This window comes from Mustelus asterias, chromosome 8 (assembly GCF_964213995.1).
Source record: "Mustelus asterias chromosome 8, sMusAst1.hap1.1, whole genome shotgun sequence".
Taxonomy (NCBI): Eukaryota; Metazoa; Chordata; class Chondrichthyes; order Carcharhiniformes; family Triakidae; genus Mustelus; species Mustelus asterias.
The window spans coordinates 21043322-21070017 of NC_135808.1; the positions used below are offsets into that span (position 1 = coordinate 21043322).

The following is a 26696-nucleotide window of genomic DNA, read 5'->3' on the forward strand; positions in this document are numbered from 1 at the left end:
ACCAACGCCTCTACTTTCTCAGAAGACTAAGGGAATTTGGCATGTCAGCTACGACTCTCGCCAACATTTACAGATGCACCATAGAAAGCATGCTTTCTGGTTATATCACAGCTTGGTATGGCTCCTGCTCTGCCCAAAACCGCAACAAACTAAAAAAAGGTCATGAATGTAACCCAATCCATCATGCAAACCAGCCTCCCATCCACTGACTCTGTCTACACTTCCCGCTGCCTCGGCAAAGCAGCCAGCATAATTAAGGACCCCACGCACCCCGGACATACTCCTTTCCGCCTTCTTCCATTGGGAAATAGATACAAAAGTCTGAGGTCATGTACCAACTGACTCAAGAACAGCTTCTTCCCTGCTGCTGTCAGACTTTTGAATGGACCTACCTCACATGAAGTTGATTTTTCTCTACACCCTAACTCTGACTGTAACGCTACATTCTGCACTGTCTCGTTTCCTCCTCTATGAATGTTATGCTTTGTCTGTGTAGCACGCAAGAAACAATACATTTCACTGTATACTAATGCATGGGACAATAATAAATCAAATCAAATCAAGTCAAGTGATATGAATGATGTGTAAAGTGTAGAATGGGCAATAATGCCTTGATGAACCAGCCACTCTTCACAATCGACCAGACTTTATTCCATTAGTTTCCATTCATCCACCCCTCTCTCTCTCCATCACTCCCTTTGTCCATCCATCCATATGTCTGCTGGATTGGTTGGATGGAAGGTACATTTGTTTTGGACAGTATCTGATCAGAAGTCTGTCATAGGGTCCACCTTGTATTTACTTCCCTTGAATTTAAATGAACTGAGTATGTTGCCTACAGTATCACAGGGAGCTAATGCCACACTGTCCATTTTACTTTGCTACCCTATCTCCCTACCCTCCACTGGAATTACCAAGAAATATGAAGGGGTTCAGAGAACATTTGCCTTATCAAAAAGGATCATGCATGCCAGAGAACTGGAGATCTGGATTAATCAAAACATTTACTCAACCTGTAACCTTCCATACACAGAATGATGATCGTAAAACTCTCCAGTTGCCTTCTGATTGTTCAACAAATACGATACGGATTGACGAATGTGATCTTTATTGACATCGACTTGACTCGTGGCTATTGAGAGAATCTTAACAATAAATGCAGTTAACCTGAAATTTAAATAAAAGTGGTTGTGGGAAAGAAACAGTAATGTCCATGAAGCCTGCTTTGATCAGTTATTCAACGTTGCAATAAAACTCAAAGCTACAACTGCAATGTCCTCTTGACAAAATTGTTAAATGTCTCAATCTAGAGTTTCATTATTTTAATAATTATTTCAATATAATTTGAATAATGCACTGTAGACATTCCCGACAATGGCATATTAATAAGAGCTGTGCATCCGCCATACTGGGACAGTTACTGTTGGGCTGAGTACGACAGAATTGCAAAGCATCAAGACGACCGAAGTCACCAGTTTCATCGAACCATTCCTTTGTGATGAGTTAATTCATTTGGATAATTAATTTCCATTTCCACACAAATAACTCCAATGTATGCATGGAAACCAGGCTACAGTTACATTGCTTGGTCCCGCTCTTAGCCATAATTAGGTTTTGGGGCCAGATTAAGGGCCAAAATTGTCCGTCTACGCCCATGAATGGGATTCTCTGTTACCTTTGCGGTGAATGGACTTAAGCATAAATGAAAATCTAGTTGTGACTGCAATGTAATATTGAGGGACTTGTCACAACCAAATAAAAGATGTTTTCTCCAAGCTGCCCATAGCATTTGGTGTGTGCATTCGCCTAAGTTTAATTACAGAATGATTCAGTATAATAGTAGCGAGCACCAAAACATTTGTGACGAGAAGGATGAAGCTTAATTGATTCCAAAAACTCTGCTGTATGTTATTCAAGTAAAGGGTGTGAAGTTATTAACGAAAATACGGATACGAGGATAAAAATGTGGCTAACGAAGAATGGTTCTTAAAGGTGAGATTTCAAACCAGTCTCTGTGAGATATTGCAGTGAGCTTGTTGCTTGAATTCAGACTGTGTAAAGTGAAAGATGGCAACTTGATGTTTGCTTTGGCAGACGCCATTGCTTCTGTGGCGGAATATTCTGAGCTTTGATTTTTGAGGTATTTTGGAGATGGAGAAGGTTCCATGTTCCTCATTAATTCTACAGTTATGACACTTGTAGCTTGCCTGGACACTTTTTGACAGAACCGCAGCTGACCCCTTAACACCCCTCATTCTCCTTTGGTTAAGAACCATCCCTGATGTTTCCACTCAGAGTTCTTCCTGGGGGTTCTGCACACTGTCTCTCAAGATGGCTTCATGCAGCTTTTAGACAGTTCCAAAACGCAAACATGGCTGCAATGTTAAGTTGCAAAGGGTCATTGTTTCACTGGGCAAAGAAGTTAATTACACCATGGTCCTTTGAAGCTCTCCCCTGTCTTCTATTCCCCAGTAGTAAACATGGAAACATAGAAGATAGGAGCAGGAGGAGGCCATCTGGCCCTTCGAGCCTGCTCCAGCATTCATTATGATCATGACTGATCATCCAACTCAGTAGCCTAATCCTACTTTCTCTCCATAACCTTTGATCCCGTTCGCCCCCAAGTGCTATATCCAGCCACCTCTTGAATACATTTAATGTTTTGGCATCAACTACTTCCTATGGGGTAATGAATTCACAGGTAAAAGGGTTTTTTCCACATATTTTAGAAAATTCAAAGACATCCACAGAGGAGTCTGCATTTTAATGACTCTTTGAAGCCAACTCAAGAGATATAATTCTGGCAAACTTTGAGCAAAGGCTGCTTGGTGCCACATCGGCTGGAACTCTACCACTCAACATGGGCCACTGATAAGGTACCATCAGTCTTGTGCCCAGTCCAATTTCAATTTTGGTCCAATTTCTGTTCAGCAAACCATTGCAGACATTTTGACATAGCCTTCCAATACTTGTTGACACTTGAAATTCGCACAGTGGTTAGCATTGTTGCCTCATAGCGCCAGGGACCCAGCTTCAATTCCAGCCTTGGGTGACTGCGTTGAGTTTGCACATTCGTGGGTTTGCTCCGGGTGCTCCGGTTTCTTCCCACAGTCCAAAGATGTGAAGATTAGAAGGATGGGCCGTGTTAAATTTCCCCTTCGTGCCCCAAGATCTGTAGGTTAGATTTATTAGCCATGGTGAATGTGTGGGGATAGGGCCGGGGAATGGGCCTGGGTAAGATGCTCTGTGTATGTGGTTATGGGGATAGGGCAGGGGGAGAGGGTAAGATACTCTGTCAGAAAGTCGGTGCAGATTCACTGGCTGAGTAGCCTCATCTGCACTGTAGGGATTCTGTGATTATATGAATGCACATGAGAATTGGATCCATTTGACGATGAAACCCTCCCTGACCAGATAGGCAATAGCTGAAGTACTTAGGCATCAACATTTAAGATTGGGTAACTTGATGGAGAACCACAAGTGAATGGGAGAAGAGTATAAAATTAAAGAACAACAAGATCTCACCATATGCTACCGGGGTAATGGTCGAATGCTCCGTATGATCCATCACTACCTCTGTGTTCCATTATCCTCTTGTACCCTGAGACAAAGAGTACAAGATTGGAAAATTATGCTCAATCTTTATTGTTGCCATTGACACTCTCAATATTGGCTATTTCCTACCACCTTTCGAAACATATCTTGAGTTTTCAGAAGCTATGCAGCTATGTGGTGTTTAGGTGACTGGGGTGAGATCTGACACAAAGATGGACTCTGCATGTTGGATTGACTCCAGGGTAATAAGCAGGAGCCAAGGCTTGCCTGGCATGATTAAGTGGCATAATGCCGGAGGCGTTAAACAAAAGAAGAACGTGTTCAGCAAGTCAGGGTGGTAGAAATAGAAAGATCGATGGCAAAATAAGACCATAAGACATAGGAGCAGAATTCGGCCACTCACTGCAGTGAACGGAGAACCAAATTTTCCTGGTTGTCAGACAGGAAAACACGAGTTGTGAAACAGGCGGGGGAGTTGGAAGTGGTGATTATCCCCATTGGGACAGAAGGGTCAAGAGAAGCTTAAGTGGGTGTCCAAAATTATAAAGGGCTTGGATGAGCAAATATAGACTCACTGTTTCCAGTGGCTGGAGGGGTGATAACCCGAGGACATTGATTTAATCGAGGCTGCTCCGCCATTCAATCATGGCTGATATTTTTCTCATCCCCATTCTCCTGTCTTTTCCCCATATCCTCTGATCCCCTTATTAATCAAGAACCTATCTCTGAATTAAAGACACTCAATGACCTGACCTCCACACCCTTCTGTGGCAAAGAGTTCACCACAGATTCACCACTCTCTGGCTGAAGAAATTCCTCCTCGTCTCTGCTTTAAAGGATCGTCCCTTTTCGCCTGAGGTTGTGCCCTCTGGTTTTAGTTTTACCTACTAGTGGAAACATCCTCTCCACATCCACTCTATCCAGGCCTCGCAGTATCCTGTAAGTTTCAATAAGATCCCCACTCATCCTTCTAAACTCCAACGAGTACAGACTCAGAGTCCTAAACTGTTCCTCATACGGCAAGCTCTTCATTCCAGGGATCATTCTTGTGAACCTCCACTGGACCCTTTCCAAGGCCAGCACATCCTTCCTTTGATATGGGGCCCAAAACTGCTCACAATACTTCAAATGGGGTCTGACTAGAGCCTTATACAGCCTAGAAGTACATCCCTGCTCTTGTATTCTAGCCCTCTCGATATGAATGCTAAGATTGCATTTGTCTTCCTAACTGCCGACTGAACCTCCACATTAACCTTAAGAGAATTTTGAACAAGGACTCCCAAGTCCCTTTGTGCCTCTGATTTCCTAAGTATTTCCCCATTTAAAAAGTCTATGCCTCCATACTTCCTTCCAAAGTGCATAACCTCACTTTTCCACATTGTATTCCATCTGCCACTTCTTTGTCCACTCTCCTAGTCTGTCCAAGTCCTTCGGCAGCACCCCCCATTTCCTCAATACTACCTGTCCCTCTACATACCTTTGTATCATCTGCAAACTTAGCAATAGTGCCTTCAGTTCCTTCCTCCAAATTGTTCATGTATATTGTGATATGTTGTGCTCCCAGCACCGGCCCCTGAGGCACACCACTAGTCACCGGCTGCCATCCTGAAAAAGACCCCTTTGTCCTCACTCTCTGCCTTCTGCCAGTCAGCCAATCCTCTCTCCATGCCAGGATCTTACCCTTAACACCATGGGCTGAATATCCGATCCCACCTGCAGTTGGGATTCTCAGGTCCCGCTGCAGTGAAAGGAGATTTGGCTGAGAACAACATTTTCCTGGTTGTCAGACAGGAAAACACGAGTTGTGAAACGGGCGGGGGAGTTGGAAATGGCGATTGTCCCCATTGGGACAGAAGGGTCAAGAGAAGCTTAAGTGGGAGTCCAAAATTATAATGGGCTCGGATGAGCAAATATAGACTCACTGTTTCCAGTGGCTGGAGGGCTGATAAACCGAGGACATTGATTTAATGCATCAGCAAAAGAATCAGACGCAGGATGAGGAAGAAAGTTGTGATGATCTCGAGGGCGCTACCTGAACAGGTGATGCAAGCAAAGGAAATTGGACACCTCAAAAGCGCGTTGGATAAATGATTGGAATAAAAGATTTTGCAGAGCTGTAAGGCAGAATGCAGGGGGATGGACCTAATGCATAGTTACTTCAAAAACCTAGGGGAAACAAAGTATTTGTGTCATTGAGTGCTTAATTTAATCTTATCTCATTCATAATGAAATCTTTCCGTGCACCCCAAGGTTTGATTCTTCAGAATTAAGTTGTTCTGAAAATTGGCCTTGTATTTTTCGAAAGAAGATCGCTAATATTTTTATGCTGGGTTTTCTGAGTTTGATTTCTTTGTATTCTGAAATAAAAATTAAAACATGAGAAGTTTGATTCTCCATGTACACGAGTTGTTGCTATCTTTCCGCTGCTTCTCAGTTTCCTGAACAATCAGACTAATAATGCAGAGTCATAGGATCCCTGCAGTGCAGAAGGAGGCCATTCGGCCCATCAACTCTGCACCGACCACAATCCCACCCAGGCCCTATTCCCCTCATATTTAGCCTGCTAATCCCCCTGACACTAAGAGGCAATTTAGCATGGCCAATCAACCTAAACCGCACATTTTTGGACTGTGGAAGGAAACCGGAGCATCCACAGGAAACCCACGAAGTCACGGGGTGAATGTGCAGACTCCACACAGACAGTGACCCAAGCCGGGAATCAAACCCGGGTCCCTGGCACTGTGTGGCAGCAGTGCGAATCACCGTGTTGCCACCATATACAATATGGTGATTTTCTTTTTCTTTATTCTTTCATGGGACGTGAGCGTCACTGGTTAGGCCAACACTTTTTTTCCATCCCTAATTACCCATTCCAGAGGGGGCAGTGAAGCGTCAACCACATTTCTGTGGGTCTGGAGTCACATGTAGGCCAGATCAGGTAAGGACATTAGTGAACCAAATGGTTTTTTTTCCACAATCGACAATGGTTTCATGGTCATCAAGTAGACTTTTAATTGCAGATTTTTATTGAATTCAAATTTCACCATTGCTGTGGTGGGATTTGAACCCTGGGTCCCCAGAGCATTGCCCTGAGTCTCTTGTTTACTAGTCCAGAGACAATACCACTATACCACTGCCTCCCCCCCATGATGTTCCAGCATGTAAAATGGCAAGTTGTGACAAATGCTAAATGCCCTCTTTTTATTGAGGGGAAAGAAAAAGCAAGTCAGTTTTGTTAGATGACCAGGGCTCTTGTCCTTTGCACTATCTGCTCATGCTCCTGGCTTCCGAGGACATCCTGATTTAGCATGCCACAGGATAGCAGGTTACTTTAGCTGGAGGTGATATATGGAAGAATTAATTGTGCCTTATTAGAGTTTGTAGCCTGGAAATTACTTTAACCAACTTCACAAGAATCACAGAATCCCTACAGTGCAGAAGGAGGCCATTCAGCCCATCGAGTCTGCACCGGCCACAATCCCACCCAGGCCCTAATCCCGTAACCCCATATATTTATCCTGCTAATCTCCCGACACTAGGGTCAACTTAGTATGGCTAATCATCCTAACCGGCACATCTTTCGGACTGTGGGAGGAAACCGGAGCAGCCCCACACAGACACAAGGAGAACGTGCAGACTCCACACAGACAGTGACCCGAGGCCGGAATTGAACCCGGGTCCCTGGCGCTGTGAGGCAGCAGTGCTAACCACTGTGCCACCCCTTTGAACTTGTCATTTGTAAAGAAGAAATGTAATAATATTTAAACATTTATTTTTCTTATTTTCTGATCACTCGAGAGTATGACTTTATTTTGAATCTGTTTGTAAAAGGCAACTCGTTAAATGTTCTAATAAAAAAAAGCACTTTCCAGTGAAAATTAAAACCAAATAACAGCTACTTCACCTGCTTTAACATGCTCGATCGCTTCATCTTTCCGTTCAGCTTTCAGGTGAAGCCATTGGTTGCTTTTGTCTAGGTAATTAAGAGCAAACACTGTGGGTGCCAGTCGGAATGTTGTTTGCTCGGTACACCCAGTTGGTAGTTGAATGAGCTTATCAATTCCTTCCGGCGATAGGGAGTTCTGCACCGTTTCTCCCAGCACATCACCTAAACAAAAAGTGGCACAAATAACGAGGCAATGAAAGGAATGGGGAATGCTAAAAACAATCTTTTTATACCGTTAAAATACTGAAAAAAATAACCTATGTTCGACAACCAGGAATTATTTAGAGAACGGATTCGGCAACCCTTTTCAAATTGATCACAACTGTAGAGTTGAACAACCGCAGCCACAACTTAGGAATGAGTTTGTTTATTGCGAAGGGCCTTAAACGGAAGATTGTAATGGATCACTTGCTATTCGCTTTAAGCAGAGCAATGGCAGCACAGTGGTTAGCATCGCTGCCTCACAGCCCGGGACCCGGGTTTGATTCCCGGCCTCGGGTCACTGTCTGTGTGGAGTTTGCACATTCTCCCCGTGTCTGTGTGGGTTTCCTCCGGGTACTCCGGTTTCCTCCCACACTCCAAAGTGCAGGTTAAAGTTTATTTATTAGTCACAAGTGAGGCTTACATTAACACTGCAATGAATAAGTCACATTGGTGCATTGGCCATGCTAAATTCTCCCTTAGTGTACCCGCATGGGTGCCAGAGTGTGGCGACTAGGAGATTTTCACATTAACTTCATTGCAGTGTTAATGTAAGCCTTACTTGTGACTAATAAATAAACTTTGGCTTTACCTTGGTGCAGTCACAGCTCTATTCCTGTACCACTGTCAGACTGGAGGGAAACAAAATTATTTCCTGTGAAATTACACTGGATTTCTGTTTGACATCTATCTAACCTCACATAAGAGCTGCCCATGATGTGGACACTCCATTACACAAACGTAATGGAAATTCTGTTGTAACTAAATAACCCTGTCGGTTGTCTGGCAGTTTTGCGTTAGTTATTTTTGCCTCTACCAGGGATGTCCCACCCGCTACCAAACATACACAGACGCACACACAGAAACACACACATACGCACACACACACACACAGAGAAATTCACACACACACAGAAATACACACACACACACACACACACACAAACCCATTCACACACACCCAAGTTGAGAACTGAACATTGATTGGAATCCACTGGCAAACTTTGTGGGGTTAAACTTCCGCTGAGCCCGCTCCACTGTTGGATATATGGAGCAGGAGCGAGGTGGAGGAAACGTAAGGGTGGATCTTCCAACTCTGAGGGGCAGCGAGTCTACTTTAAGTTGCTTGTACAGAGATATCAGCATGGTGAGGGAGGGGGAAAACATTTGCCTGTCAGGGTCCCACAGCTGCATGCACTGTCGTGAAAGTCGAGGATGTAGGGCAGCCTCCATCACTATGTGCTAGCTGCTTTGCAATCATACAATTACAATACATTCAGGAGCAGTTAACTTCCCCTGATGCATATCATTGAACCAAAGCATCATAGAATTCGTGCAGTATATATGGCCATTCTGTCCCTGAGACCATGCCGGTTGGCTGCAAGAACAACTGCCCTAATCCCCCTACCCACCTATAGCCCTGTATGGTCCCCATTCAAGGGCTTTTCTAATTTTCCTTTCACAGTTGCAGTTAAATCTGTCTCCAGCACCCTTTCGGACATACATCACAAACCGCTTGCTGCATCGTGTTCATTGTCAATGGCATTAAGTTGGTGTTCTCCAGTATTGGCAGCTTCCACCAAGGAGACCAGTCCCTCACTCTCTTTCTCTACTTATTCTGCCTAGACACCTTGTGATTTTTGAACCCCCCCCCTCAACTTGCTCTTCTCCAAGGAGAACAAAATTAGTTTCTCCATCCTAACCATGGAACACTTGTGGGATTTGGACGTCGCTGCCTGGCCAGCATTTATTGCCCATCCCTATTGCCTGAGGACAATTGAGAGTCAACCACATTGCCGTGGCTCTGGAGTCACATGTCGGCCAGACTAGGTAAGGACGACAGATTTCCTTCCCTAAAGGACATTAGTGAACCAGATAGGTTTTTCCGACAATCGGCAATGCATTTCATGGTCATCAGTAGATTCTTAATTCCAGATATTTCGAATATTGAATTCAAATTCTGCCATGGCGGGATTCGAACCCAGGTCCCCAGAACATTAGCTGAGTTTCTGGATTAATAATCTGGCGATAATATCACTCGGCTGTTGCCTCCCCATCGAAGTCCCTTGTTGTAAATCTTTTCTGCCGCCTTCACATCTCACCGAGTTTAGTTTCCAGTTGGCATTTTCATCAGTCAATGAGAGATAAAACTTTCTTCCCTCTATGTGGGAATCTCCAGTTCTTTCTATGGGTTGAAGAAAATGTTTCTTTTAACTCAGGAGGCACCTTTCACCCCTCCAATTGCAGTTGTTCAACTTTTGTTGGAGACGGTCATTGCTTGATACTTGTGTGGCCCACACACTACTTGCCGCATAGCAGCCCAAGTCCCATTGTTGTCTAGGTCTTGCTGCATATGAACATGGAGTACTTTCAGCATCTGGGAAGTTGTGAAAGGTATTGAAGACTTGCTTCATCAGCAAACACCGCCACTTCTCACTTAATGGTTGAAGGGAAGTCATTGCTGAAGCATCTGAAGATGGTTTGGATTGTGTCTTCTCTGAGGAGCACCTGAAGTGACATCTTAGTCCCGATATGATTAAGGTCCTTCAACAACAATGCTACTCCTTTGTGGATGGCGTGTCTCCAATCAATGGAGATTTTATTCTTCTCATTTCTATTGACTATAATTGTGCTATTGCTCCTGGATGCCTTGTGCAGTTAAATGCTGCCGGAATGTCATGGGCTTAACAATTATTATACATACCATCAGAATAAAATGTGTTGCATTTTTAGTTTGAACTCCCGACTCCTAGAGCCCATTTTAGCACAATAAACTATTAACCTTAACAGAAAAACAAAACTGATTAGAAGGATTCAGGATTGAGAGAGACGTTCCATATGTATAGATGTGACAACCTCTGCTACAGGCTCATTATAAATGTATTATTGAATGTAGCACCGATAAACTCTCTCTGACATGAACTTGTTTTTTTAAATTTAATCCATTTGTGGGACATGGGCATCGCTGGCTGGCCAGCATTTATTGCCCACCCCGAGTTGCCCTTGGAGGGCAGTTGAGAGTCAACCACATTGCTGTGGCTCTGGAGTCACATGTAGGCCAGACCGGGTAAGGATGGCAGATTTCCTTCCCTAAAGGACATTAGTGAACCAGATGGGGTTTTTCCGACAATCAACAATGGTTACATGGTCATCAGTAGATCCTTAATTCCAGATTTTTTTAACATTGAATTTAAATTCCACCATCTGCCGTGGTGGGATTTGAACCTGGGTCCCCAAATCATTAGCTGAGTTTCTGGATTAATTCTGGTTAATTCCTTAATTGACCCTGGGGGGGGGATCTTCTCTAACACATTACATTCACAGATCAAAATATCAGCAAATTTAAAAAGCTCCAATCTTTATGGTGATTGCTGATCTGATCAAATATTCATTGCAACTATAGAATCTCTACAGCACAGAAGGAGGTCATTCGGCCCTTTGTGTCTACACCGACTCTCTGACAGAGCATCCCACCTCAGCCCTAACCCATAACCCTACGTATTTACCCAGCTACCCCGACCCCACCCCCCCCCCCCACCCCCCCAGCCGCCACCCCAAGCTATAAATATTGACACACTAAGGGGCAATTTTAGCATGGGCAATCCACCTAACACACACATCTTTGGACTGTGGGATGAAACTGGATCACCCGGAGGAAACATAGGTAGACACAGGAAAGCCAAGGCCAGAATTGAATCCGGGTCCCTGGCACTGCGAGGCAGTGCCACCATGCTGGCCCCCCCTTTTGCTAATTTGTATTTTCGAGAAAATAGGAACTACAAATAAGAAGTTCAGGAAAAATTATTCAACTTCCATTGATAAACACAGATAAACATCAGAAATAGTAACTGATGTCAGAGTCCCTCCCTCAATAGCAAAGGATTAGTTACCTCTTGCACGAACATAAAGGTAGGATTTGGTATCTGGAACCATGTTAGAAGGAATTTCTTCAAATATTTGATATGATGTCTTCACTAATAGAAATTAAAACAAAGAAGAAATAAGCAATGATGCTTATTGCACATGAAATATTTCTAATATCTATTTACTGTCAGACAATTAGTTAAACCTAATCATGCCACTGAACAAACAAAGAACAAAGAACACTACAGCACAGGAAACAGGCCCTTCGTCCCTCCAAGCCTGTGCCGCTCATGTGCCCACTAGACCATTCTTTTGTATCCCTCTATTCCCAGTCTGTTCATGTGGTTATCTAGATAAGTCTTAAACGATCCCAGCGTGTCCGCCTCAATCACCTTGCCTGGCAATGCATTCCAGGCCCCCACCACCCTCTGTGTAAAATACGTCCCCCTGACATCTGTGTTGAACCTTGCCCCCCCTCACCTTGAATCCATGACCCCTTGTGTTCGTCACCTCCGACCTGGGAAAAAGCTTCCCACTGTCCGCTCTATCTATGCCCTTCATAATTTTATACACCTCTATTAGGTCGCCCCTCATCCTCCGTCTTTCCAGGGAGAACAACCCCAGTTTATCCAATCTCTCCTCATAGCTAAGACCCTCCATACCAGGCAACATCCTGGTAAACCTTCTCTGTACTCTCTCCAAAGCCTCCACGTCCTTCTGGTAGCGTGGCGACCAGAACTGGACGCAGTATTCCAAATGTGGCCTAACCATCATTCTATACAGCTGCAACATCATATGCCAACTTTTATATTCTATGCCCCGTCCAATAAAGGCAAGCATGCCATATGCCTTCTTTACCACCCTCTCCACCTGTGCTGCCACTCTCTATGAATATACATTTCTGTTATCATTTGCCATAAAATTGGTTCTAAAAGCAGCCCAATACTTGCCACGTGGATCGATGGAAAAGCTTCTATCTTCAGTCTTCAGGATTCCTTCTCCCTATGTAAAGAATCCAAGAGATCCACAATTGAATGCAAAAAATAACTATTCATGGAACAGAAGATAACAGGCCCTATTTTACCATTTTGATTCTAAGTGCTGGGCAGACTTGAAACTGGGAGTGTTTCAGGTCCGACTTTTAGGCCCATTCTCAGGCGCCCCTATACGCACTCAGCCTGAAAAAATATCAGCAATCCCGATCGTGGCCATTTTTAGGCCTTGGTAAAAGGGGAACTGGCACAGAGGTGGGCGCGGATTCCGCTACTCGCCTCACACCCGACTTTACCAAGTTTTCACACTTGATGGTAAAATCGGGCCCAACAAGTCATTACATTACGAAAAGAAACAGTTCGGCTGACCGTTGGTGAAGTTTTTCTTAACATTTTAGATAGAAAGTAGCCTTTGAAGGTAAAGAATGCTGAAGACGGGATGCCCATTTTTTAATGTCAATGATTCTTTTTATAAGTATTCCTTGGCACGCTTTTACATTGGGGCAGGTGGTGGCATAGGGGTATTGTCACTGGATTTGTAATGGTTATTGTAAATGTAATTTGTCACTGGGTTCAAATCCGAGCATGGCCTAATCTAAATTCAATTAAATTCTGGAATTAAAAGTCTAATGACGACCATGAAACCATTGTCCAATAAAAACATTTGATGCACTTCAGTGAAGGAAATCTGTTGGCCTAAATGTCATGTGACTCCAGGTGCACCCTGAAATGGTCTAACATGCCACTCAGTTCAAGAGATGGGCAATAAATGCCGGTGCAGCCTGCTATGCCCATATCTAATGAATAATAAGAACAAAACGGGTGGTCAAACCTCCAGAGGTGAAGTTGGGCAGAGTTAATATACCCGTTACCTCATTTTTGAATTAAGTGCGACAAAACCTTGTTTTAATATCATGTGCGAGCTGTTGAATTTTACAAGAAAAAAAATACATCCTGAAAGATTTGCTTAATTAATTAAAGATACTTTTCAGCTCCGGTCAATTTAAGATGCTAGAAGAAGTATGTTCTGAAACCAGAATGGAGAGAACATGCATGTATAGGGTAACATAATGTTAACTGATGAAAGGTAGCAAACATGTAACATTGACTCTGTTTCTCTCCCCACAGATGCTACCAGGCCTGCTGAGTATATTATCCAGATTTTTATGTTTTTAACTCAGGCTTCTGAAGTCAGCAACAGTTTGCCTTTGTTTTAAGTTGAGAATGATATTGCTTTGTTCACGGAAGCTCTATGCATGGCCTAAGAAAATTAAGATGCAATGCACCGTGGGTCAAACTTCCAACAATCCAGACTCCCAGTAGATTATTCTTTCATGGAACACAAGAGTCGTTGGCATGTCATCATGGTGCCATTGAGAAGGTAGGGTCAGTCACCTTTTCGAATGCAATCATTACAAGGGCAGATAAGAGTCAACCACATATCTCTTGGTTTGGAGACAGATGGGCCAGATGGGTATGAAAGCAAATTTCCTTCCCTAAGGGACATTGGCGAACCAAAAGGGCTTTTACAACATTCTGATACTGCATGGTCACCATTGCTGATAACTTTAAAAATAAAGCAAAATTCATTTGATTAATTGAATTTAAATTTCCTGGTTATTTGACCACATCCTCATACGCCATTAATTTAGGACGACTATCCTGGCAATCTAACTGCTCTGCTATTTATCCCCTTCAACATGTAACTGCTTAAGTGTCTCTTGTTTTATTCATTTGTGTTTTATTCATTCATGGCTGGCCAGCATTTATCACCTATCCCAAGTCGCCTTTGGAGTGCAGTTGAGAGTCAACCACATTGCTGTGGCTCTGGAGTCACATGTAGGCCAGGCCAGGTAAGGACGGCAGATTTCCTTCCCTAAAGGACATTCGTGAACCAGATGGGCTTTTCCGATAATCAATGGTTTCATTGTCATCAGTTGCTTCTTAATTCCAGATATTTTTTATTGACTTCAAATTCCACCAGTTGCCTTGATGGGATTCGAACCTGGGTCCCCAGAACATTCGCTGAGTTTCTGGATTAATAGTCTGGTGATAATACCACTCGGCCATCACCTCACCTTAAGTCAATAAAACAGGGATTGATGAAAACAATCTCAGTCAGGATGCAGACAGCACAGTAACGTGCTTGTCTCATTTTGGATAGTTTTGAACTAAACCCTGCTGACAGGAAATACATGGGATCAGGAGAAATGCTGAAGGCACATCCTGCCCTATATTGCTGTCCATGTATTTCAATGCAAAGTAAACTCCAGTAGGCTATGAACCCAATATTGTGCCCCCTGCCATCATGTGATTGTCTGAAACTTAGGGTAAAGTTCTCCTGAAATTCAAGCCATGGTGCAAGCTGATGGCCAGATGCTGCAACTATATTGCCTAATGCATTAGTGAACATAGACTCATTGGAATGAGGAACAGGAGTCGGCCATTCGGCCTGTAGGGCCTGCTCTACCATTCAATACGATCATTGCTGATCTTCTATTTCAATGCCATACTCCATCGCGCACCCCATATCCCTTGATATCTTCAGTGTCTAGAAATATTACCTATTTCCTTCTTAAATATAGAAAGAACCATAGAAAATTACAGCTCAGAAACAGGCCTTTTGGCCCTTCTTGTCTGTGCCGAACCATTTTTTGCCTAGTCCCACTGACCTGCACTTGGACCATATCACTCCACACCCCTCTCATCCATGAACCCATCCAAGTTTCTCTTAAATGTTAAAAGCATTTTCCACTTTATCCGGCAGCTCATTCCACACTCCCGCCACACTCTGCGTGAAGAAGCCCCCCTCAATATTCCCTTTAAACTCTTCTCCTTTCACCCTCAGCCCATGTCCTCTGGTTTTTTTCTCCCCTAGCCTCAGTGAAAAAAGCCTGCTTGCATTCACTCTATCTATACCCATCAAAATCTTATACACCTCTATCAAATCTCCCCTCATTCTTCTGCGCTCCAGGGAATAAAGTCCCAACCTATTATATTGAGAGACTTGGCATTCACAGCCTTCTGTGGTAGAGAATTGGACAGGTTCACCATCTCTGTGAAGAAGCTTCTCCCCATCTCAGTCCTAAATCGTCATTCCCCTATCTTGAGATGGTGACCCCTTGTTCTGGACCTCTTCCCCCCCCAACCTCAGCCAGAGGAAACATCATCCCTGCATCCATTATGTGGAGCCCTGTCAAGATTTTATATATTTCAGTGAGGTCCCCCTCATTCTTTTAAACTTCAGTGAATACAGGCCCAGTCGACCCAATCTCTCCTCAGACCACTATTCCGCCATCCCAGGAATCAGTCTGGTGAACCTTCACTGCACTCTCCCTATGGAAAGTATACATTTTCTTAGATAAGAAGACCAAAGCAACACAGAATCCTCCAGATGTGACCTCACCAAGGTGCTGTACAGCTGCAGTAAGGCTTCTTTGCTCCTGTACTGAAATCCTTTTGCAGTGAAGGCCACAATACCATTTGCCTTCCTCACTGCTTGCTGTACCTGCACGCTTGCTTTCAATGACTGATGTACAAGGAGGTACAGGTCCATTTTGCACATCTACATTTCCCAATATATCACCATTTCAATAATCCTTCACCATTCTGTTTTTCCTGCAGCAGTGGACAACTTCACACCAATCAATGTTAAACTACAACTGCCACGTGTTTGCCCACTTGCTCAACTTCACTACATCACATCCATTGCCTACAGAAGAAACCACAAAGGGTCGTGAACGAAGCCGATCCAACACTCAAACCAGCCTCCCACCCATTGACACTGTCTACACTTCCTGCTGCCTCGGAAAAGCAGCCAGCATAATGAAGGACTCCACACAGCCCGGACATTCTCTCTTTCACCTTCTTCCGTCGGGAAAAAGATGCAAAAGTCTGAGGACACGTCCAACCGACTCTAAAACACTTTCTTCCCTGCTGCCATCAGAGTTTTGAATGGACCTACCTCACATTAAGTTGATCGTTCTCTATACCCTAGCTATGACTATAACACTACATTCTGCGTTCTCTCCTTTCCTTCTCTATGAACGGTATGCTTTGTCTGTATAGCGCACAAGAAACAACACTTTTCACTGTATACTAATACGTGTGAAATAATAAATCAAATCAATCACCATGAGGCCCCTTAAACATTGTCCTCACCCCACCCAATTGCACCCAGTATGTGGTCATCGGAAATTTGGAAATCTTACATTTCTCAGAGTTAAGCCTGAAGACCTGATACGGCAATTCCCATTGGAAATGTGAGAAATGTGTGATGAAGAATTAACCAAACGGTGCATCAAGTAAGTTTACAAGAATTGCCTATTTTACAAAGGATTCTTAATGATAGGTAGGTAGGGGAGGCGATGGCATAGTGGTATTGTCGCTGGACTAGTCGTCCAAAGACCCAGGGTTGGAGCAGAGAAGACTGAGGGGTGACCTGATTGATGCATTCAAGATTATGAGGGGCATGAACAGGGTGAATAGGGAGCAGCAGTTCCCCTTAGTTGAAAGGTCAGTTACAAGGAGAAGCAAGTTAAAAGTGAGGGGTGGGAGGTTTACGGTGGGGGATTTGAGGAAAAACCTTTTTACTCAGAGGGTGGTGACGGTCTGGAATGCGCTGCTTGGGAGGGTGGTGCAGGCGGGATGACTCACATCCTTTAAAAAGTGCCTGGATGAGTACTTGGCACGTCATAACATTCAAGGCTATGGGCCAAGTGCTGGCAAGTGGGATTAGGTGGGCAGGGCAAGGTATTTCATGCATCGGTGCAGACTCGATGGGCTGAAGGGCCCCTTCTGCACTGTAGTATTCTGTGATTCTGTAATTCTGTGATTCTGTAACGTTCTGGGGACCCAGATTTGAATCCCACCATGGTAGATGGTGATTAGATTTGATTTGATTTGATTTATTATTGTCACATGTATTAACATACAGTGAAAAGTATTGCTTCTTGCGCGCTATACAGATAAAGCATACCGTTCATAGAGAAAGAAACGAGAGAGTCCAGAATGTAGGATTACAGTCATAGCTAGGGTGTAGAGAAAAATCAACTTAATGTGAGGGAGGACCATTCAAAAGTCTGACAGCAGCAGGGAAGAAGCTGTTCTTGAATCAGTTGGTACGTGACCTCAGACTGAAATTTGAATTCAATAAAAACCTGGAATTATAAGTCTAATGATAACCATGAAACCATCGTCAATTGTCGTAAAAAAAACCATCTGGTTCACTAATGTTCTTCGGGAAGGAAATCTGCCGTCCTTACCTGGTCTGGCCTACATGTGACTCCAGAGCCACAGCAATGTGGTTGACCCTTAAATGCCTTCAGGGGAATGGGCAATAAATGCTGGCCCAGCCAGTGACACCCACATCCATGAATGAATACATTTTTAAAAAATGCTTGAGAAAAGAAAATGCGTTGAATAATTTCCACTCACCAGAACGTTCAACCTCTTTGTAATGGCATCAGTTACTATCTCATCACCAGTGCCATACACAATCACAGTGATTGGAATAATGCCAATGCTTAGTGGAACAACAGAGAAGTATATGGGGTAGGCCGAGTTTTTTTGAACAGTCACAGTTCTTTTATGTTCCTGGCTTGTGGCCGCACTACAAAGATTATCCATGGGCTTCATATAGACCTTCACCTGGGTGTAATATTAAAAAGAAAGATGTGTGATTATCGCAGATGGCAAATGAAAGGAAATCTATCAAAGCATGTTGGAAGCAAACAGTGGCATGTGACAGATTTTGGATGGACGTAAATGAACAGAGAACCGATCACCTCCTCAGACCATTTTGGTTCGGAAAACCTTTTCAGCTTGATAATTCGAAGAGCCAATGTTACTTCCTTGATTTAAATCAAAGTCAGACAATTGAGTTCAGACCTCATGCAAAGGTTTTGTTTGTTATCGATGTCCATTACTGCCTTTGTTGGAAAGGCAAGTTGCGAGAGGGGTACAAACAGTTTACATTGACTTCATTCCCTGAATGCAAGAGGCTGAATGTGCACTATTGTTGAGAAGCTGCATTTGGTGGCACAGTGGTCAGCTCTGCTGTGTCACAGCGTGAGGGACATAAGTTCGAATCCGACCGCAGGTGACTGTGTCAAGTTTGCACTTTCACCCCTGTGTCTGCATGGGTTTCCTCCGGGTGCTCCGGTTTCCTACCACACTCCAAAGATGTGCATGTTAGGTGGGATTGGCCACACTGAATTGCCCCTTTGAGTCAGGAAGATTGGCAGGGGAAATACTTGGGCTCACGGGGTAGGGCCTGAGTGGGATTGTTGTTGATGCAGGCTCGATTGGCCGAATGGCCTCTTTCTCACTGTAGGGATTCTATTGGTGGTATAAATAGGCCTTGTATTTTTGTTACTAGTTTAATGGCTTCATGCCATCTCAAAGTGTCTTCCAGCCATTAAAGTACCGTTGAAGTGCAGACACTGTACTAACTTGAGAAACCAACACTCCATCTGTGCACAACCAATCACCAAAGAGACAGAAACTATCTTTTTTAGTGATATTGCTTGAGGACGACATAACAAGGAGATCCTCACTGCTCCTCTTCACTGCAAGGCCATGGGATCTTTCTCACCCACCTGGGAGGGCAGATTAGGTCTCGGTTTAACTGAAGTCAAGGACATCTGCAGCATCCTTGATATCAGCTTGAAATCCTCCCTTCTGAGGTAAGTTTATCTAACTGGCGGCTTAACAACCGCAGCGATCAAATCGGCATTACAACATCCCGAGCGTCACTGCAATATGAATTAAGTCAGACTGGAAATAAGTGGCCATGTGGCATTTACTAATGAATTAAGAGCAGTAGCGGGCCATTCGGCCCCTCAAGCCCTCTCCACCATTCACTGAGATCATGGCTGACGCGATTGTAAACTCAATTTCACATTCCCGCCTGCCCATGATAACCTTGCATCCCCTTGCATACCAACAAACTATCTCCCTCTGTCTGAAGGATACTCAGGGACTTTCTGCCTGAACCAAACTGCTTGATTTCAGCCTGGCTCGCTTTGCATTATAGCCCAATCTGAAAGACTTTTCATTGAGCCGTCAACCAGGTTGACGATGGCAGCGCTCCCATTCGGAGTCTGAAGATTATGGGTACAAGTCCCTCTGCAGAGACTTGATCATAGCAGAAACTGGACTGATGGACAATGCTGGGGGCGCGATGAACTGTCAGCGCCGACCGCTTTAAAATGGGATACTAAGCCGAGCTTCACCCTTGAACTTTAAAGATCCTGGGGCACCCTTCGAAGGAGGGGATGGGAGTTGACCAAGGATCCACGCCAAAATCTAGCCCCTTATCACAGTCACCAAGATTGGTTTTGGACAATAATTCTGCTGTTAGTGGGGGTTGCAGTGCCCGAAATGACTGTTCCCTGCATTGCAACAGTGACTATACTTCAAAACCGCTTGCAATAGCTGTCAATTTGAGGTTCCTGAGGCTGTGAAAGGCCTGACATAAATGAAAAAGAAAGTTTGTTAAGTCGATTAGGCTGTTTAGCCACATAATATTACCACATTCTATTCCAGATTTGAACATTCTGTTGTCCAAATACATATTTTTAGTTGAAAATTAATGAAAAGAAGATAGATAATAATTTGCATATATTTTCCCAAGCCGCCCTATTAAAAGCTGTTCGAATCCATACAGTACAGAAGGAGGCCATTCGGCCCATCGAGTCAGTACCGACCACAACCCCATCCAAGCCCTATTCCCGTAACCCACATTTACCCTGCTAATCCCCCTGGCACTAGGGTCAGTTGGTAGAATCATAGAATCATAGGATCCTATAGTGCAGGAGGCTATTCGGCCCATCGAGTCTGTACCGACCACAATGCCACCCAGGCCCTATTTACCCTGCTAATCCCCCTGACACTAAGGGGCAATTTAGCATGGCCAATCAACCTATCCCGCACATCTTTGGACTGTGGGAGGAAACCGGAGGAAACCCACGCAGACACGGGGCAGAACGTGCAAACTCCACACAGACAGTGATCCAAGGCTGGAATTGAACCTGTGCCCCTGGGGTTGTGAGGCAGCAGTGCTAACCACTGAGCCACCTTGCCTCCTGTCTTCGACACCGCAAAGTGTCAAGTGGAAGAATTAAGGTAGTGGATCACACACCAGTTTAACACACCACTCGATTTTCGCTTCTTTAACTTCAAATGAGCAAAGATGGTACCAATGTGTCAAACTGGCAATTCATTCATTATCTGTTGTTTTAGGCTCAGTAATGAAAGTGATATTTCATCCCACAAGTCTGTCCAGTGTGGAAATGTTTATCCAAAATCTGCCTGCCAAATGGCAACACGCAAAACACAGCTAATATCATCACCCACGCAGTTTAAAATTTTTTTTAACCATTATGTTTCATTTAACTTACACCATTGAGGTATTAGATTGATGCACATGGAATTGCCAATATTTGTTTGATAAATTATGGTTAATATTTTGCATTTCTCACTTGCATCATTTATTGGTTTTTTATTAGTCACAAGTAACGCTTACATTAACACTGCAATGAAGTTTCTGTGAAAATCCCCTAGTCGCTACACTCCGGCACCTGTTTGGGTACACTGAGGGAGAATTTAGCATGGTCAACGCACCTAACCAGCACATTTTTAATGATGTGGGAGGAAACTGGAGCACCTGGAGGAAACCCACATTGACATGGGGAGAACTTGCAAACTCCACACAGTGACCCAAGCCAGGAATCGAACCCTGGTCCCTGGCGTTGTGAAGCAGCAGTGCTAACCACTGTGCCGTCCCAGGTAGCTGTAATTAACAGACGAAGTCTGGTCACCACATTATAGGAAGGGATGAGATTGCACTGGAGAGGGCACAGCGGAGATTCAGCAGGATGCTGCCTGGGTTGGGGGAGAGATTGGATAGGTTTGGGCTGTTTTCCTTGGGGCAGCGAAGGTTGAGAGGGGACTTGATGGAGATGTATAAGATAATGAGCAGGATGGATAGGATGGATAGGATATTTTTCCATTCGTAGAGGAGTCAATGAGCAGGGTGCATAGAGTTCAGGTACGTGGTAGAAGGCGAAGAGGGGAATTGAGGTGAAACCTTTTCACCCAGTGGGTGGTGGAAGTTTTGAACTAATGGTCTGAATGGGTGGTTGAGTCATAAACTCTCGTAATATTGAAGAAGTATTGAGATAGTCACTTGCGTCGCCATCCCTTCCAGGGCTTTGGGCCAAAGTGCTTGAAAATGGGATTAGTGTGGCCTGATATTTGTTGACCGGCCTGAACATGATGGGCCAAATGGCCTTCTTCTGTGCTGTGCTGTAAATGTCTATGAATCTTTGAAAAAATAACTTCAACTAGGTTTTGTGCAGATCTGTGTCGTCAGAGACATGACTCGGAGTTGTAACGACATGTGCTTTGACTTATGGAACCTATTTTGGTTTTGCAAAACAATTATTTCATCCAATGTGTTTACTTGCTGAAATTGATCATTCTTGCTAACAGCTCAGTTAATTTCAGATCTTACCGTCAGATTTTTGCTGTGATAATTGTACAGTATCGCTCTCACTTCCAGTTGCTCATTTCTTTTGACTGAATATGGTAACCGCAAGTCGACAAAAAATTCCTTGAAAACTTTCAGCTTCTTCGGCTCCGCAACACAAAACCCTTGTGGTAAAAATAACGATTTGAGATGTATTTTAGTAACAGATTATAGAGGATCACTCAGAAAATTATTTTCCAAGAAATACACACAGGCGCTGTTTAGAATGTTTGACTCAGGAAGAACCTTGATGCGTCCAATCAGCAGTTTTACAGCTTCTCTGCTTTGCCCGTGAATCATAGAATCATCGAATCCCACAGTGCAGAAGGAGGCCATTCGGCCCATTGAGTCTGCACTGAGTCTCTGGCGGAGCATCTTACCCAGGCCCTATCCCCGTAAACCCATGTATTTACCCTATTAATCCCCCTAACCTTCACATCTTGGGACACTAGGGGGCAATTTAGCTTGGCCAAGCAACCTAACCCACACATATTATGACCGTGGAAGGAAACAAGATCACCAGGAGGAGACCCACACAGATACAGAGATGTTTTGTACCTTGTGAAAAAAAAACAGGTTTTTAGAACGTGCTTCTGATATTAAGGTGTGATTGCATGAAACTGAAATATACACAGACTGGCATTCAAACTCACTTGGAAACAAAACTGCCGACAGAATGAGGCGGGGTATAAAGAGGGATGCTAAATCACCGTTATCTATTTCACCCTGCCATCTAAGAAAAAAGTATGAATTTCTTTGCAGCGAGAGGGGAGAGAGACAAAAGGATACAGAGGGGCAATTGTTTCACACAGAGGGTGGTGAGTGTCTGGAACAAGCTGCCAGAGGTAGTAATAGAGGCGGGTACAATTTTGTCTTTTAGAAAGCATTTAGACAGTTCCATGGGTAAGATGGGTACAGAGGGATATGGGTCAAACGCAGGAAATTGGGACGAGCTTAGTGGTTAAAAAAAAGGGTGTCATGGACAAGTTGGGTCAAAAGGGCCTGTTTCCAAGCTGGAAACCTCTATGACTCTGACTCTATACCATATAAACATAATGTCTTTCCCATTCATAAGTGGTTGGTGAAACAAGATGTGAAGTTGATGCTGCGGGGGACGAAGCAAAGTTATCATCATAATTATAGTCAGCAGCATAATTTAATATCATCACCGCACAAGGTCAGGTGAGACCAGTGACGTTGTTCACCTTTGCTCTGAAATATGCCAACCGCCTGGACCTCCCACGTTGTGATGGAATCAGGGATGAGGATATCAATCCTAGAATCAATGAGAATATGAATAGCAAATGAGCTGATGAAAATGCCGCTTCCCTCCTTGCAAGCTGATGCACTATCAATCGAGCTGAGACTAGTTGAGAGCAAGACAAATGGGCTTTTATTGGCAAGAACTTGGAGCCATCCCTGTCGGTGATCTGGTCTGTACTGAGAGCAAGGGGGGTGGAGCCACCGCCTTTATACCCAGACCAGGGGGAGGAGACTTGGGCGGAACCGACAGGGATGTGCCACATATACAGGTACTGAGAAATACTAACTACAATGGTTAACCACCACAGATAACTGTGGTTTACCACACAAGCTACCGCCCGTCGGAAAAAAACATCTTTTCGATTCAAAGTTGTTGAACATGTTGCCAACTGCAAAATCCACGTACCATGTTGAAACTCTTTCAAATCAGGTTTATCCCAAACCTGCAGCCTGCCTGAAACTGTGATCAATACAAACCAGCCCAGCTCATCCTTTATAACCCCTCTGCAACTTTTAACCAGGTACAACACACTATCCTCCTTCAATGCCTCCCCGCTGTCTTCAATTGACACTGTACGCACCCAGTTCCATTATTCTGCAGTTAATCAATGCTGTATTCACAGTGTGACGATACTGTGTCTTTAAGAAATGTGTTTCAATCATGTCTTTTGCAGGTTTTTTTCAAGCAGCTCTTAGCATTTTATTTTTGACACCATTTTGTCTGTGGCCGGTGTCCTCTATAATTGTGACTGAAGCAACATAATGGGCATCATGTTTGTTTTTAATCTGGGCTAATGCAGTGTCCTGGGGGTTCAATGATCCCTTGGGGTCACTTGAATCATACCTGGAGTCAAACACCTTCTGCTCAACTTCATGTCAAACTCAAAGGTAAAACTTAGGGTCTCGGCTATCTTCATAAAACACCTTGGACTTTCTGGCCTGGGTCATAACAGCCGGCTCACCGGTTTCACTTCCAACCCCCACAATTACCTCTGTTGCCTACCGAGAATCTAACCCTGGCCTCCCTCCAGTGCCACAGTGGTTAGCACTGCTGCCTCAAAGCACCAGGGATGTGGGTTCACCTTGGGTCACTGTTTGTGCGGAGTCTGCACATTCTCCTCGTGTCGGTGTGGGTTTCCTCCTGTGCTTGACTTGGGGATGATGGACAGGCCAGTTGATGCCTGGATGGATAGTTTTTTTTTTCCACAGAAAAATGCAAGATTTTAGTACCAACAGCTCAGAAGGTGTTTAGACTTGAGACAAAAGCAGTGTTGTTTCCCTCTCTCTGGAGTTGAAAATTCTGCTGTCTGCGAGTTGCCGTTAGAAGCTCATGGAGGAAGGCAGGGTGTCTCTCTATTTCTCTCTCTCTTCCCAGAGGCATGTTAAAAGTTCCAGGACTAGGAATCTTCAGCGTTTTAGTTCAACAGTCCAAGAAATAATTCACAACAGGTGTTAAAAAACTCCAAAATCCAGGATCACGTGAGCATTCTAGTTTTTTTGTGTTAAGCAGAGAAGCAGTATGTTTGTGGGCATTATTTGATTTGGAATCGTATAGTTAGCTGTTCATAGGTTTATACAATATTATGGCTGTTTTATTGCGATTGGTTAAAGTAATACTACTTTTTCTTATTTTTATTCTTATATTTTAACTGTGTTCTTCAATAAACTTTGTTTGATAAAAGCTTCCGAGTGGGTCCCTTGAATCATACCTGGAGTGAAACACCTTAAAGTAAAGTTTATTTATTATTCACAAGTCAGCTTACGTTAACACTGCAATGAAGTTACTGTGAAAATCCCCTAGTTGCCACAGTCCGGTGCCTGTTCGGGTGCACTGAAGGAGAATTTAGCACAGCCAATCCACCTAACCAGCATGTCTTTTGGACTGTGGGAGGTAACTGAAGTGCCCGGAGGAAACCCATGCAGACACGGGGAGAATGTGCAAACTCCACACAGACAGTGACCCAAGTTGGGAATTGAACCCGGGTTCCTGGCGCTGTGCGGCAGCAGTGCTAACCACTGTGCCACCGTGCTGCCCACATGCATAAGGTGCCCCTGATTCTCACGCTCATGCCAAATTCAAAGGTAAAACTTCAGGTCTAGGCTATCTTCATAAAACACCTTGGACTTTCTGGCCTGGGTCATAAAGCCAGCTCACCGGTTTCCCTTCCAACCCCCACAGTTACCTCTGTTGCCGATGAAGAATCTAATCCTGGTCTCCCTCTGGTGCCACAGTGGTTAGTACTGCTGCCTTACAGGCACCAGCGAAGCAGGTTCAATTCCCACCTTGGTCACTCTCTGTGAAAAGTTTGCACGTTCTCCCTGCAGTGTTAATGTAAGCCTACTTGTGACTAATAAATGAAGGTGCTGTCCTTTGGTTATATCATCCATAAAAACAACATTTATAGAATCATAGAATCCCTACAGTGCAGAAGGAGGCCATTTGGCCCATCGAGTCTGCACCGGCCACAATTCCACCCAGGCCCTATTCCCGTAACCCCACACATTTACCCTGCTAATCCCCCTGATACTAAGGGACAATTTAGCCTGGCCAATCCACCTAACCCGTACATCTTTGGACTGTGGGAAGAAACCGGAGTACCTGGAGAAAGCCCGTGCAGACACGGGGAGAATGTGCAAACTCCACACAGACAGAATTGAACCTGGGTCCCTGGTGCTGTGAGGCAGCAGTGCCAACCATTGTGTCACCGTGCCACCCAATAAGTGGCATTCGTTCCCCCTTGAAGCTGACGACCTTGGCGCTACCTCCCGGCAAACTTTTAGTCCTCCCCCTCCCCCTTTCACTGTCTCTAATTCACTACACGGCTTTGCCAACTTTCAGTGCTGAATGGAAAATCATTTCCTCCAAGTAATTAATGAAAAGATTGAACCAAGTGCCTTTGGCCCCTGGGTAAAGTCCCTCTGATCAGAGCAAAGTTCAAACAAGCCGGCTGAATTCAGCTGAAAGAAAAATCATGCCAATCCCTGCAGGGAATCATTGACATTCAATCAAAGTTATCCCCCACTACCCCCATTACACTTGAACATGAGATGTCCCTTACATGTGCTCACTTGCAGCTAAGTTGTGATACGTGTTCCATTGCCAGCTTTTTGGAAAGCTGCTACGAATTTGGAGCTTGGTGTCATCAAAGATATCATTATCATCATCGTCCGCCGCTAAAGAAGAGAGGAAGAGAGTCACAGAAAGGTAACTTGCAGGTACAGCAGATAATAAAGAAAGCGAATAGAGTGTTGGCATTTATAGCTAAAGGAATAGAATATAAAGATAAGGAAGTATTGTTGCAACTATACAAGGCATTGGTGAGGCTGTACCTCGAGTATTGTG

The 26696-nt window shown here is 44.1% G+C and overlaps 1 protein-coding gene across 1 annotated transcript in view; it reads right to left on the minus strand.

Moving 5' to 3' along the window:
- Nucleotides 1-26696, minus strand: part of LOC144496913 (complement C4-like) — a 124421-nt gene that overhangs the window by 49259 nt on the left and 48466 nt on the right. The window contains exons 18-26 of the mRNA XM_078217530.1: nucleotides 26413-26527; nucleotides 23296-23366; nucleotides 22076-22215; nucleotides 17995-18207; nucleotides 12517-12568; nucleotides 11593-11676; nucleotides 7460-7663; nucleotides 3526-3601; nucleotides 1014-1167 (exon numbers count right to left, since the gene is read on the minus strand). Coding sequence (XP_078073656.1) covers nucleotides 1014-1167; nucleotides 3526-3601; nucleotides 7460-7663; nucleotides 11593-11676; nucleotides 12517-12568; nucleotides 17995-18207; nucleotides 22076-22215; nucleotides 23296-23366; nucleotides 26413-26527 — 1109 coding nt within the window. The remainder of the gene's footprint in view (nucleotides 1-1013; nucleotides 1168-3525; nucleotides 3602-7459; nucleotides 7664-11592; nucleotides 11677-12516; nucleotides 12569-17994; nucleotides 18208-22075; nucleotides 22216-23295; nucleotides 23367-26412; nucleotides 26528-26696) is intronic.